Source organism: Salminus brasiliensis, chromosome 12 (genome assembly GCF_030463535.1).
Source record: "Salminus brasiliensis chromosome 12, fSalBra1.hap2, whole genome shotgun sequence".
In the NCBI taxonomy this organism is placed as follows: domain Eukaryota; kingdom Metazoa; phylum Chordata; class Actinopteri; order Characiformes; family Bryconidae; genus Salminus; species Salminus brasiliensis.
In genome coordinates, this window is record NC_132889.1 from 34,973,059 (window position 1) to 34,988,703 (window position 15,645).

The window sequence follows — 15,645 nt, forward strand, 5'->3', positions numbered from 1 at the left end:
AGACTGACACATGGAAAACACACAGCGTCTCTCTCTCTCTCTCTCTCTCACTCTCTCTCTCACTCTCTCTCTGTCGCGCACACGCTCTAGAAAAAAAAAAAAAGCTCAGAGCGCACAGAGTGCAAAAAATAAAAAGATAGCCATCAGCATATTCATATAACGGATGTCACACACACACACACACACACACACTGCACTGCAGCACCTGCAACCCGAAACACGCTCAGCACTCGGCGTCAGAAATGCACAAAGGGCAAACTGGACCTGACAGGATTCCTCTTAACCTGTTCACCCTGCTTTTGTAACAGTAACTGTCTCTACTGTCCAGGGAAGAAGACTTTCTGCTAGATGCTGGAGGAACACTACTGTGAGAATTTGATTGCATTCAGCAACAAGAGTGTTAGTGAGGTCAGAATGTAGGATGATCACCAGCCAACCTCATCATCCCCAACTCCCCAACTCAGCACCAACCATCATTCAAGAGAGCGCAGTTTCACGGCCCCACAGCTCAATGCTGCTGGGGGGGCTTTACCTTGCCCCTCTAGCCCACGCTTGGCATTAGGCTGCATGGTGCTGATAGGTTGATGTTCATCTCCTGAGTCCTATTCTATTGGCAGTGCTTCTCCACAAGCTGTGTGTGTTCATTAGAAGGGGTGTCCACATATGTATATATATATATATATATAGTAATACAGTAATGCATCTGTGTGTTAGTGAGGTCAGGGTGTTGGATGGTCACCACCCCCCCTCATCCCCACCTCAAGTCATGGATGGACCATCTAACTCAAGTATTGGCTCAATTCAATTTAATTCGATTTGATTCGATTCAATTTGATTCGATTCGATTTAGTTACATTTGATTCAATTCAATTCAATTCAATTTTATTTAGACAACGCTTTTCATAACGAATATTATTTTACAGACGTCCGGGCCACTTTTGAGCAAGCCAGTGGCGACAGCGGCAAGGAAAAACTCCATCAGATTGGGAGGAACCAAATGTTGATCTTCTCAATTTAATTGAATTGAATTGAATTGAATTGAATTGAATTAGATTTGACTCGATTTAATTTCAATTCAATTCAAATCAATTCAATGTTATTTATACAGAGCTTTTCACAATGAATATTGTCACCAGGCAGGTTTACAGAGGTCCGGGTTCAAGCCTCTTTTTAGCAAGCTGGTGGCGACAGTGGCAAGGAAAAACTCCCTCAGATCGGGAGGAACCAAGACTCAACAGGGGAGCCCTAATTCTTCTGGTCGACACCAGATCAGCACGAGAACATTAACAAAAGAAACTAAATTAAATTAAGAGAATTAAGAGAATATGGCAGAAGGGACATCAAGCCAAAAGTGATAAAAATGATGATGAGTGAAATGTGGCAGAACTGGGATTCAATACATAGGCTATAAATAATAGATTTAATATCTAAGCAATTTCTAAATTGAATTAAAAATGAACCTCTAAGTGAAAGATCTCCTATAAATGCTCTCTTATGAATGTAAAACGTCATCTGTGGTATAAACCGGCCCATTTATGTATCAAAGGTCCTCTGACAGACAGAGGCTCACACTGTCCTTGCATGCCCAAGATAAAGAGTGTGAAAAACATGCAGCGCAGGTCCTCTCTGCACCAGACTAACTACAGTCACGCCACATGTTTGCACAGCTCCTCGAAACACAAACATACACTCTCTCTGCAAACTACAGCACAGACGCTCACATAACAGAGCGCGTCATGTAATACAGACGGATCAATCGCAGCAGGGATCAATGGAGGTATCATTTCCTTTTTTTTGCGCCACGGCAAATCGAAGTTCAATTATCAAGCAAGGAACTACCCGCTGGAGTTACATCACTGGCCATAACTCCGGCAGAGCAGCTTGCAGAGGCCGTCCTGCATGCTTTCTGCCGACGGTGGTTTTACCTTCTCCTCGTCTCATCAGCAATGTCCATCCACTGTGTGGACAAAAGTATTGGGACACCTGCTCGTTCACTGTTTCTTCCGAAATCAAGGGTATTGAAAGAGTTGATCCTGCTTTTGTTGGAGTAGTTGTCTCTACTGTCCAGGGAAGGAGGATTTCTATTAGATTTGGGAGGAGAACTGCTGTGAAGATTTGATGGCATTCAGTGACAAGTGTGTTAGTGAGGTTAGGATGTTGGATGATTAGCATCCCACCTCATCCCAACTCCTCATCTCAAGTCATCCCAAAACCAAAGAGTACCAAAGAGTAACATTCCAGAGAACACAGTAGTTTCACTGCTCCACAGCTCAATGCTGGAGGGCTTTATACCCCTCTAGCCCACACCTGGCATTAGACAGCATGGTGCCAATATGCTGGTTCATCTGCTCCAGAGAGTCCTGTTCTATCAGCAGTGCTACTTTACAGGAACTAGACGAACTGGGTGGGTGTGTCACATAAGAACTAGTAGAGCTGTTTTCCTCAGCAGCAGCTGTCCAGCTGACCAAAGGTTGGGGCTGACTGCAATAATATCTGACTGCAGAGCCGCAGAGCTTTGGCTGCATTCAGGCCAGCGCATGCACCGACACTTGTTTTGGTTTATATTAGAAAGGCTAACCAGTATTTCAGTCGTTTTAGGTGGGTTTCCGATATATCTATGGTAAATGAGCGTTGGGCTAACGTTTAACGTTAAGCCTTTCATTGGAATGTGTATATAGGCATTTACTGCATAAATACTACACAGAGCCTGAGCCTAGAAATTAACAGTGTTTGGTGATCAGATCATGTTCGGATTTTACTTGTCGGCATGAAAAGCCTGGTGTAAACACCCCCAGGTCGCACTGTGATTGGACTACAATCTGATCAATCAAACCACGTTCAGAGGTGGTCAGAGACGGATCTCGTCCACATTTAATACAAGTGTAATCAGGATGTGTTTTCTGCGACTGTCTGCCGATCTTGGCTTCTCCCTCATTCTCTTTCTCGAGTGTGTGTGGGTGTGTGTGCACTCGTGCTTGTGCTCATATTCAGGTAGATGACGGCAGTATTACAGAGTTTGTTCCTTTGAAAATAGTCTTGTACTCATGGTACCTCTAAACTGTTCACAGTCTCCCGGAGCAGGACAGTTTTGGTGAGAAACGCTTGTCTCTAGGAAGTGATGTATGTGTTGGTGTGGCTTTTTACAGCAAGAGAAAGTAAATCCGATCTGATCTGATCACACTGGGGATGCATTTCAAGGAGGCATGTAAACAGAATGCGGTCAAAGTAGATTCAGATACTCTCCAGATACAAAACGCATGTTAATGCCAAGTGTAAACAGGTCCTTACCTACTAGCCAATGGATTGTGGTTGGTGAGGCGCAGCAAATAACACCACTACCTGCCACTGAGCTACCACACCATGCGGAAGACTGGGGGTCGATTCCCATTCTGGGTGGCTCCTAACACTACATTGGTCCACCTCTGTAATATGAGTAACCTTGTAAGTTGCTCTGGATAAGAGCGTCATCTTAATGCCATAAATGGTTATCTAGCCAAACATGTCACTCAATTACCACTGAATTTATCCTCAAACTTGATAGCTGGCTTTACAGAAGAAGCCAGAATGAGGCACTTCAAAGGTAAATGATATACAGATTATCATAAAGAGACATCATCATTTCCCAATATCCTCCTGGTTATGCACATTTAAAGCAGCATTATGCAAGTAGTTTTTGTTTGTTTGTTTGTTTGTGGGCTCCCTCCACAGGTGGGGAGTGTAATTTACTTTTCCACCACTGCAGTTCAAACAAATCATGCTTTGGGCGCCTCCTCATTGATAGCAGTACACATGCATTTGAAGGTGGTGAAGCTGAGAGATAAATCTGAAGGTCAAGGAGCATGTGGACTGAGGCGGTAGAGTAGTACTACAGGAGTTTTCATTTTAATATGAATTGGGATACGCAGTGTTACACAGCAGTGTACGTAGTACACTTGTAGTGTAGTAGCAGCGTTCCAGCCCAGAGTGGGAATGACAGAGACGCCGTTCTCCCTGATACAGTCCGTGGAGCATCAGCATGATCCTGAAGCTGCTGTTGAAAGATGAAATTACTACATACTGTTGCTTTAAATGATAATTATTGAGCTACTTTTGACAGAATGCACTCAGGCTGCCAACAGAATCTCTAGCTTTTCTGACTATGCCGGCTCCAGTGACGAACATAGTGCTACCCTATTTGTGTGTGAGTGTGTGAGTGCACGCATGGGTGCGTGTGTGGTGTTTGTGTGTGTGAGAGACGTTGACTCTGCTGGTGACCTTGGTCCTGAGGGCTAATGGAAGCAAAGGGCAGTGACAACAGGAGGCCCAGAAACACTCTGTCCTATTCACTGCTATTCTCTCTCTCTCTCTCTCTCTCTCTCACTGGCCCACCCATATTACACGTGCATGTAGGTACTTTTTCCCCCCAACATATGCCCCGATTTTGACCATTACACTTTCAGGATTGTCCAGCTCATTGAAAATGAAACACTGTGAGTGTTTTTGCGCTACACTACTTTAGGAACATGTTTTTTTTAGGAGTTTATCTGATTGTGACTTTCTATGTCTATGTTTCAGTTCCTTTTTTTTGTTGTAAGGCAAATAAATATTAAAAATGGCTTGTTTTTGCAGCCGAACTTCCTTATATGGACTAAACTGATAACAGGGATTGAACATTGGTACATTTTAAAAACTCACTTAAGCAAGTGAAGAACATTCAGTGGTCTTTGAAGGTTCTATGTCCGGTAGATTTAGCAGTTTCTGACCACTCTGTAGCACTGTCTACTACCATGTGCTATCTTACATATTCTACAGTCCTCATGCTCTCTTTTCCTCCTATCACATCACTTTAGCTGAGGATTCACTGAATGTATTAATACTGCTGGCATGTCAAAACCACACAGAGACGATAGAATACAAGCTTATCATTCACCACACTGTTAATATCCTATTTAAATGGTCAGAAATGCTGTATATATGTTTCCCTGTATACTTACTCTATCTTTCTAAGTGCCACAGAGCGTCTTGCAAGGAGTCCCTCAGGGCTCAATTCTTGGCCCTTTTAAGCTGTCGCTGTCATAGGAAAAGCAAATATTTTTATTTTGTATTGATTATGTAATTACTCACTTCCAGCTGCCCTCTACACTGTGTGAACATCTCAAGAGAAATCTACCAACAGAAAAAGTCTAAAATAAGCTAAAAAAAAAAATAAAGTTGGTTAGCTATGTGAAGAACAGTTTTCTTTTTCCTATAACGATATCAGATATAAGGTGATAAGCGATAAGCGATAACATGCTGATACTGATTATTGCAAAGTCATATTAACTCAGTCTGTGGATGGCATACACCTATCTTGCTATCATTAATGGTTAGAGCCTTGTTATTTTCTGAAACTCAGACTGAGGTTATTGTTATTGGAACTGAAACAGATAAATGAAACATGGGTAAACACCTTATCTCTGAAGGTCAAGGTCTAGGCCGAGATATGTTGAATGTTTTTTTTTTTTTTTGTGAAATTAATTAATTTGGATTATGTTTTAGTTATGACTACAAAAATAACATAACCATACCCAGGACATCCTTTCACACAGTTTAGACAGTAAAGGTACATTTATAACTATATAACTTGCCCTCATTTTTACAGTGCCTTATTTTCCAAAACTGAACAAAAGTAAGACAGAGGGTGTCGCTATTGAAACTGAAACAGATAAAGGATGCATGTTTAGACGTCTTGTCTCTGAAGGTCAAGAGCTGCGTTAAGATATCTCTAATGAATGTGATATTGTCTCCAGAGGGAACATTCAGAAAGGCGAAGGCTCTTAAATACCTCATTTGCAATTTTCTCAGGAATTCCCAGCCTGAGAAAATGAGAGTACACAGGTATCGGTTCTGCAAAACACATATGCTAAACCTTGCTGTTAACCGGATTTCTCATGCTGGCATTATTTATCCTTTACCTTCCTGTGTAATTTTAGGTGTTACTTATGTCCCGTTATTCTGTATGTTATCAGGTATTAACTGCTGTACATTTTAAGACACATACAGTACTGTGTAGAATGAAAAGCTGCTTATCTGGGCAGTAAGTGTTTATTTCCTCTGTAAAAGAACTAATATTAAAATAAATACATTAAAAAGTTGTGGTTCTCCATCACTGTGTTCATCATTAGATCTCCAAAGTTCTTCTCATGGAGTCTAGTATTATTTAGAGTTCTCCTCAGATCAACACCTGGTTTGGTGGTAAATCAGGGCTTAATGAAGGTAAATCAGGTGAGCTGCTGCTGCTCACGCTGTGCTGGCTGGACTAGGGGGGGCGTCCAGGAGAAACCTGGAGGAACCGAGCTCTGTTCTTCAGACTAGCTCACCGACAAGATATCACTACTTTCTTTCTTCAGAATGAGAAGCTCTTGTTTCTCCTTTTTACTGGATTTATGTTCACCTGCATCTGTTCTGATGAGATCTGGAGCTTCTACAGTAATAAACTCTCTCACTGCTGAGAGAAATCGCTTTAAAATAATTAGCTTAGCTGCCTAAAACGTCTGCACAGTGCTGCAGATATAACGGCTGTTATTCTTATTAAAGCAGAATAACGCATTATATTCAAAATGTGACGACGGGCGCTCTCACATGCCACACTCACGCACGCATTTATGCGCACAGTATGTTTATGATTTCAACACACAGCCTTGAATGAGCTGTAGTTTGTCGGGTTGATTGATTTTTCCACTGGCAGGACGACAAGCTGTCTCCCATGTGCGTCCATGGTGAGGGCTGTCATCAATAGAAGCTCTCCTCCCTCTCTTTCTCTCTGTATTGCATGCCCTCTCTCTCTCTCTCTCTGTATCTCTCCCCATCTATCTCTCGCTCTATCTTTCTCAATCCTTACCTCCCTCTCACTCCCCCTTCTTCTTCTTTTCTTTATTTGTCACAGATATTGATACAGGCTCTGGATAAACGATAAAATATGACTTATTATAAACTAACACTGCAGCATGAAAATCACAGAGTTGCCATAGATGCACAAATTTACACCAATGAGACGGACTATGAGCACAAATTTAATTCCGCATCCGTTACATTTCCAGACAATCCATACGTTCACTAAATATGCACAGATACTCGCAGCCTTGGCAGGATGGGTCAGAGTGCACTAGTGTGAGCCTAAACACAGACACACACATTCACATACCCCGTTCAATACCGACTGCAGCGCTGCACTGCGGCTGTTTATAGGTCACTGGCCTCTTTTGAGTGATGACGTTTATGTTCCTGAAGTGGATGATGTCATCAGGGTTCGACCTTTCCATCCCTCCGACTTTCCATGGGGTCAGAGCTCACTCCATCAAAAATGACATCATCACAACTTGCCACCATTTTTCTTTCGTTTCTCCCGTCTACCTCAGCAGCTACTCACGAGATTCAGCATTTACTCCGTAGGCAGTCGTTAATTAATCCACACACTGATTCACCTATGCTGATTGGTCTAATTATGCAATTACCATGGCATCCTTTAACAGAAATGAGAGATTTCCACATTTTTTGTACATTTCTCAGTGATTAGGATGTAAACCATGTCATTAAGAGAGATTTGATGTGAAATCATGTGCTGACTCTGATCCCTGCACAGTGGCGGTGATAAAAAGCAGGGTCAACAAAGCAAAGTATTGCCAAGTTTCATAGTATATATGGCACAATATAGCCAAATCTCTCAAACTCTGCAGCTAAAGTATATTAATGTACATTGATTTCATTGACACACAGATTTAAAACAATAAATAGCCTTAATAGCTTGTATGACCAAATCTTCAGGCCTACTACTAACTTAGGCCTACTCGAAATCCAGCAGCCACGTCCATAACTACTGTGGATACCCGTCTGTCCCCAGTGGCCTCTTTCAATATATATATATATATATATATATATATATATATATATATATATATATATATATATATGTGGTCCTGTTAGTTTTTGGATCAATGTTTTAATAGGGATGTCCCGATCAAGGTTTTTTACCCCCCAATCCGATCCGAGCCTCTCAATGCAGACCCTAGTAATAACCATAGTTTCAGTAAATAATACAGCCTCATTATTTAGATAAGCTGCACTAATCCACGCTAGTAAACTGCAGTGAAATCACTATTTATAGTACCAGTATCTGTAATCAGACTAAAGCATTAGCTTTTAGCATTAGCATTAGCCTCGTCCTCGGTTCTGAATGCGCCATTCAGAGCTGGTTTCAGAAAGGAGCGTGGTTCTCTTGCTGGTAGACCAGAGCATTTCCACCATAGTCTGGTTTCTAACCAGGCATATTTCAGTAGTAAAGACAGAATGGGAGGAACGTTAGATCTTCCCAAATGAATCTAATGGTATTATATATCTGTGTCATTGTAGAACTACAAAAAACTTGGTGGTTGGCAGAGCAGACAAAAATGACAGAAAATAGTGCACCTCACACACTCTGAAGTCACAAGCTAAAGTTTTCCACTTCTACGAACTTTCCGTTCCACCTTAAATAATGCAACAGTTTTGTCCTGCTGTTGAAATGGACTCAATGGAACTGCGGCTCTGTTTAAGGTGGAATGCAGCGTTTGCTTAAGAAGCTAACTTGAGCGTTTTTTAGGCTGCTAACTGTTAACACTGCCGCACTTATCAGTTCAAATAAAGCTCTTTTTAGTTTTCCTCACCGGAATAAAGATCCTGAGTTTTTAAGATGATGATCAGAGCACATTCAACTAGGTGTGTCCAAACTTTTGATTGTATCATATCATGTGACAGAAAAAAAGCTTTTTACCTGGGTGACCTGAGTGACCTTCTCAGAGACGTTCTGAGTGCGGTCCTTGATCTTGCTGGGTGCGATGATCTCGATCTCGGTGGGGGAGGGCGGCCTCAGTCGATCTGAGCCGAATGATAGCGTAACCTGGGGAATCCGTCCAATTGCGCGATGCCGCATCAGATCCGAATCCGACGTGGAGTTCAGATTATTGGGCTTCAGGTCTGAGAGTGGAAATCAAATCAGAAAAGCAATTTTAAGGCATGGATCACTTATGCACAAGTGACATGGATTATTTGATGTTCCCTGCCTTCACAATGGTTACACAAACACACTGACACACATTCAATCACTACTTTTGTGTGTATATATATATATATATACACACAGAGAGAGAGACAGACTCCAGTCATAAATACTGGCCTTTTGCTGAATATAATATTATAGTATTATTATAATAGTAATATTATATTTAGACTGTCTTTGCCTCACAATACTACTGGCTGAAAAGCATTAACTTCATTAAGTACCATTCACTAGGATGCTATAATGATTGTGGTTCAACATTTCTGACCTAAATGAAGGATCTCATTGAAGTGGCTGAATTAACTACTTTTTACTAGTGTTAATATTAAACATTTAAAATTTAATTAAACATTCAAACAATATGTATGCATAAAATTCATATAAAGGGAAGATGAACCGATTTTAGCCTATCCACTTCAGGCATTTTATTTAAGTCTTGAGATCAGGATGTCTTTAACATTACAAAGAAAATACACACATATATATACATATATAAATATACATATCTTTACTATACATTGATCAGATAGGCAGATATTACACAATAACAATATTAAATATTAAATAATCTTATAGAAGCTGCTGCTGCAGCTTAATGTCGGCCTTTAAAATGCATCTAATGAATGCATAACTATCATATGCAAATATGCATTTATGAGTCATACACACATAAACACATAGATCAGCTTAAGCACACACACACACATTTTCAGCTGTAGCAACGTCAGTCATTGTGGCTGGGCGTAATCACAGCCATACAAAAGCACTGATTGCCAAAAAAAGCCTGCCAGGCTGCCTCACGTGCCCAGCCACTGAACACTCTCCCTGGGGAACCTGTAAGCCCTGCATAGGGTTTACAGAGGCCCACATGGACCCCTCCTTCCTCCTTATATTGCAATGTACAACCAGAGTTAAAGTTATAACTGATCATTTTTAATATGATTTAAATGCAATTACCTGATTACATAATTACCTATAGGAGCTCTGTGCCGAGCCGTGTTTTCCTCATTGTTCGTGTAGTTTCAGATATTTTCGTCTGTTTTCACGTTCATGACTCTAAACTCTTTTATTTACCTTATGAGAACGTTCACACTGCTGCCGGCTGGGCTATAATGTCTGTTAATGGCGTCTTGAGGCTACCAGATAGCCCTTACCTTACAATTTGACCATATAAACAGCGCTGGTTGACTGTCTTGGTGTTATCTTTCATTGCAGTCTGTAGCATCTCAACATCTACACACATCCACACAGAAAAACACACACGCACCACTCCACTGGTCCCTCATGCCGTCTATGTCGTGCAGTGAGGAAGCTCTGCGGAGGCTTCGGACACTCTCCTGGGAGCGGCTGCGGGGTGGTGGGGGTCCCCCAGGGTCAAGGCCGGGGTTTGGGGAGAAGCCCAATGCTGAGTGCTCCTGCTGGATCAGAGCCTGAGTCTCAGACTGCAGATAACTGTCTTTAGACTGGGCGGGGAAGTCCTTCAGGGCCACGTCCTCACTGGGGGGCTAATGGGGGGAGAGAGAGTAAAAGAGAGAGAGAGAGAGAGAGAGAGAGAGAGAGAGAGAGAGACTCATCATTCATTAAAACAGGTGGAGAAATTCTGTTCAAAGTCTAAACTATCGAGCGGTAAGTAAGTAGAATAGGACATATGAAAATGTGAAAATGTCTTTAAATATTGTGATACAATATTTTTACCATATCGCCCAGCTCTAACCAAGCCCCCAAATGTCTGGGACGGTGAGGCAAGAGGATTTTTGGGTTGGAGTTCTGGGTGGCTTCGGAGTTGGTGCGGGAAGCCGCACACCCCTGTCGCACAAAACGGAGCCATGGAAAAAGGGAGAAGGCGTGGAGGTGGTGGGTGTGAAGCTGTTTGTCACAGATGTGAAGGGAACAGGGGAGGATTTACAGGGCCTGGAGAAAGTGGAATTCAGGTCGTGGCTCCACTTCATTTTTATCCATTTTTCACAGCAATTATTTTCTGTAATAATATCTGAAACTAAAGTATCACGATATTTAAAGACATTTTCATGCTACACGTAATCGCAGAGTACAGTGATTGTTATTAAAAAACTGAACCAGTGTACAGATCAGCTACAGGGTTTAAACCATGGAGAAAAGATGTGTATCAACAGAAAGCTGGAGATACATGGTTTTCATTTGACAGCAGTGATATGTCCTATTCTACTTACTGTAACGCTAAATAGTTTAGAATAAAAACGGTGGCTTTTCCACACAAACAGGGTTCGGCATGAAGCGTCTATAATGTAATCGTATAATTGCATTTAAATTATATTTAAAAGATTATATAAACTATATACAAACTATAGTGCAATTTATCATTTTTTATACAGTAAAATCACATAAAAATAGAATCAAGTTCTAAATAATAAATAAATAAATAAATAAATAAATAATATGCTAATAGAATAAATAGGAAACTCCCTGATTTTATCTAAGGTTCAGGACAGGTGTTATGATTTCTACTGCATTTCCGTCTATGCAAATGAGGACATGCTTTTCAGGTAAACGTGCGACCAAGTGTTAGAAGCAGAGTGGTCAGGACGGGGAGGGGAATGCACTGAGAGAAATCACACTTTGAATTTACATGATTTAAATATGGAAAGTGGTTATGAATCATTAAAACGTGTTTAAATTAACTATATCACTTTTTTATGTTTTTAAGTTACTTATCTTTAATTTCAATAATTAACAAATAATGAATAATAACTAGAAGCCAGTTACTAAGGGATAAAAATGACATATTTAAACAATAATCAGACCGTGAAGGGGACAAACATCTTTTGTGCATGATCAGTGTGATGAAAAATTACACAGAGTAAATGAGTTCATGATTTAATTACACTTTATGGACAAAAGTATTGGGACACCTGCTCATTCATTGTTTCTTCAGAAAGCAAGAGTATTAAAAAGAGCTTATCCTACTTTCGCTGGAGTAACTGTCTCTACTGTCTATAAAAGAAGGCTGTTTAATAGAATTTGGAGGTGAATTGCTGTGATGATTTGGTTGCATTCCGCGAAAAGAGTGTTAGTGAGGTAAGGATACTGGATCATCACCACCTCACCTAACTTTCCCAACTCATCCCAAAAGTACTGGATGGAGCACCAACATCCATCATTCCAGAGAACACAGTTCTTTCACTGCTCCACAGCTCAATGCTGGGGGGCTTTACACCCCTCTAGCCCACGCCTGGCATTAGGCAGCATGGTGTCAAAAGGTTCATGTTTATCTGCTCCAGAGATCCTACTCTATTGGCAGTACTTCTCTACAGGGACTAGACAAGCTGTGTGTGTGTTTGCTCACTTGTGTCAGCATGGGTGCAACTTAAAGTAGCTGAATGTGTTCATTAGAAGGGGTGTCCACAAACATTTGGACATACAGAGTCTGTAAAATGGTTGCACCACTTGTTTTTCACTATTGGACATAAACTGAAATGAGAAATTAGTCTTTATGAGGTATCAGAATTTCATGATGAATGGACCAATACAAATGCTCCAAAATAGCTTGGAATAAAATTACTTCCACTAAAAGCTAAGATGTTTTTTTGGAGATATGAGGTTTATCCATGAGAGTGATGTGCTCATTTTAGTCAGAACTGTGGTGATGTATTATTTTATGTGTTTGTACCTGTAGGTAATCCACCACTACACCCTCAAACTGGTCTTTGGAGAAGGAGGGTTGGCGTGTGACTCGCAGCGAGGGCATTCTTAATCGCAGCTTGCGTTTCTGAGCTGGAAACACACACACACACACACACACACACACACACACACACACATATATATATATATATACACACACAAATTACACAGGTATAATACCATAATTATTAATGCTACCTATGGCTCTGAACTCTGGTATGGCATGTATTTAACTTGCTCTCCTGACCACCGTTCTGCAGCACCAGGTACCAGCACCCTTCACTGCCATTTAGAAAAGAACTGCCCACTCAGGGGCTTCAGAAGTCACCTACAGTGTGTACAGTAAGCATTCTTTAATTGAGCTGAACTTATAATTTGGAGCCAACACACTTCCAGCTAGCAGAAGTCAGGATAGTGATGATGGCTGTGGGTTGCACATATTTCCTTCAGTCCAATCCGCTTCACACAACTGAGCCAAGAATTACCCTGTCGCTGTGTGCTGTTAGCTCCCCCGGTGGACACTTCCAATCAAAAATTAACAGCAGGTCATTTTAATACCACAGAAATGTAACCAGGGGTGTGGCAGAAGTGTGTGTGTGTGTGTGTGTGTGTGTGTGTGTGTGTTATAATGTCAGGACGTGCAATATATAATATTAAATTATTATTATATTATTATATTTATAATGATATTATTATATCATTATAAAATAATGATGACACTACTAAACACATTCATATTCACATTGTCAAAGAAAAACACGTCTCCTCAGACAAACACGTTTAACAACACATAGGAAAGATTTATATAAAAATTATAAACTTTTAATCATAAAAACATTAATATTTAATATTACAAATATTAAAATATTAATTATTAAATTAATCTGCTTACTGACTTTACACAATACCTGTGTTGATCTAATGGAATTTATCCTTGCAATAAAACTTTAATTATTATTTATTTATTTTACCTATACATTATAGAATTATGCATTATTAGTGTTTATTAAAGTCTTAATAATGGTTATAGGTATTTAATAAAAGTCCAAATTAGACATTTCTACATTGATTTATTCACCATCCATTAAAATATATCCATTATTACCTTTATTTATTAGTATATAGTTGGCGATCTGCTTTGTGCCTTTCACTAATGATTGCATTATTTGTTGTAATAAAGGACAATAATCAGTGATGAGTAGAACCTGTTATGTTAAGCGTGTTATTGAATGATGTATTAGTGGTTATTAAAATCTTATTAACTCAATAAACTATCAATAAATCACTACCTAATTCCCATGTGAATCAAAGTGTTGCCAATTACACAAGTGTTACAAGTTACAAGTGTTTAATGTGCATTATTACAACTGATACTGCAATTATTAGAGATTTCACACACCAGGCCTCCAGTTATGATTCTAATAAAGGTGACAACTCATGAAAAATGAAAAGCTAATAAAAAAAAACTCATTTGTGTTCCTTAAAATAAATTGTGGCCTAAGGTTGGGCGGTATCCCCTTTTTTTATATAACATCAAACTGTCTCAAAATAATACTGCAGCATAAAGTGTTACCGGGTGAGTCCCAACACAATGTTGGGTTTGCTTGCAGGGTGACAAACTGAACACTGTGCAGTTTTAAATCAATCATTTGATAAATGTTAAACCGTCAATCTGACCATTACTAACGTTAAACTGCTCTGAATCAGGAGGGAGAAGCTGGTTAGCAGTAGTGTAGTTAGCAGGACAACAGTCTGTCTGACTGAAACCCCACTTAGAAACGTTTAGACTTGAGCGACTCGAGCGACAGGCCTTTGCTTAACTAGCTCGGCTACAGCTCCACCGAGTATCAGACGGCCCCGAGCAGCTGCTGAGCTACCGACACAAGTGCTGACCATTAAATCTCGTGTCTGAGAGCGAAGTCGAGCGACTGGTGTTGGGAGGATCAGGAAGGGGTTGTAAGAGAGAGCGGTTCTCTGGTGTTTGGACTTTTAGCCACCTTTCTAGGCTAACTGGGGCTCAGATCACACAGGTTTAGAGGACAGGCCTCATATCTGAGAGCACAGAGTCGAGGGAATGATCTTGGGAGTGTTTTCCACTGTTCTCAGGCTCATATTTAGTAGCCTGGCTCATCCTTGCTCTGTCTTTCAGTCGAACTCAGCGTTGTTAAACTTGCAACTACAATGGGCTTCAGAGTGTGACAACCCAAACAGTGAGCACCCATAGCGTCCCCACCCTGTGGCCCTCTAAGACGCAGATGGGGGAGTGAGCTTATTTGGTTGTGTACTAGATAGACACAGAACAGACATTTGACACATCAGATATGTCGTAATTGTGAAATACCATCCTCGTCTTGCTTTTTAAATACCGCAGCTTACGGTATTACCGTTATTCCCCGAATGTGCCTAATATTACCCCATGTTTTTCCCAGCACACACACTCACACACACAAACACTGTTAGACAACACCTTTATCAAATACTTCCTTGTGTGAAACACAAACTGCTTTCCTGCTCAATATTTACACTCACCCCCAAGAAATTTGAATACGGGTTCGACGGCTGAGCGCAGTATACTCTTTAAACAACTGGAAAACCATGCAAGGCAACAAAACAGCGCCCTGAACCTCTTCCCAGCTGGACAGAAGCGCTTCAACATGATCGTACAGAAGTTAATAAACACGTATAAACAACCTCACACACACACACACACACACACACACATACACACCTGAGCGTATCCAGCCCTGTGTCACGCGCTGGCGGAAGCCCTTTTTCAGAGCAGGATCCAGCAGCTCCTGGAAGTTTAAGATGAACATGATAACCACGCCCTCCTCGTTCTTCACTGGAACGACGTCCACCAAACACGGCCGACACGTCCCTGAGAAGGCAAGAGAGAGAGAGAGAGAGAGAGAGAGAGAGAGAGAGACCATGTA

The 15,645-nt window shown here is 40.8% G+C and overlaps 1 protein-coding gene across 2 annotated transcripts in view; it reads right to left on the reverse strand.

Annotated features, from left to right (window-relative positions):
* The window catches only part of kcnh6a (potassium voltage-gated channel, subfamily H (eag-related), member 6a), a 79,663-nt gene that overhangs the window by 42,543 nt on the left and 21,475 nt on the right, over positions 1 to 15,645 (reverse strand). For both annotated transcript variants that reach the window (XM_072693256.1, XM_072693257.1), the window contains exons 3-6: positions 15,441 to 15,590; positions 12,699 to 12,802; positions 10,320 to 10,557; positions 8,768 to 8,970 (exon numbers count right to left, since the gene is read on the reverse strand). In XM_072693256.1, the coding sequence (XP_072549357.1) occupies positions 8,768 to 8,970; positions 10,320 to 10,557; positions 12,699 to 12,802; positions 15,441 to 15,590 (695 nt within the window). The remainder of the gene's footprint in view (positions 1 to 8,767; positions 8,971 to 10,319; positions 10,558 to 12,698; positions 12,803 to 15,440; positions 15,591 to 15,645) is intronic.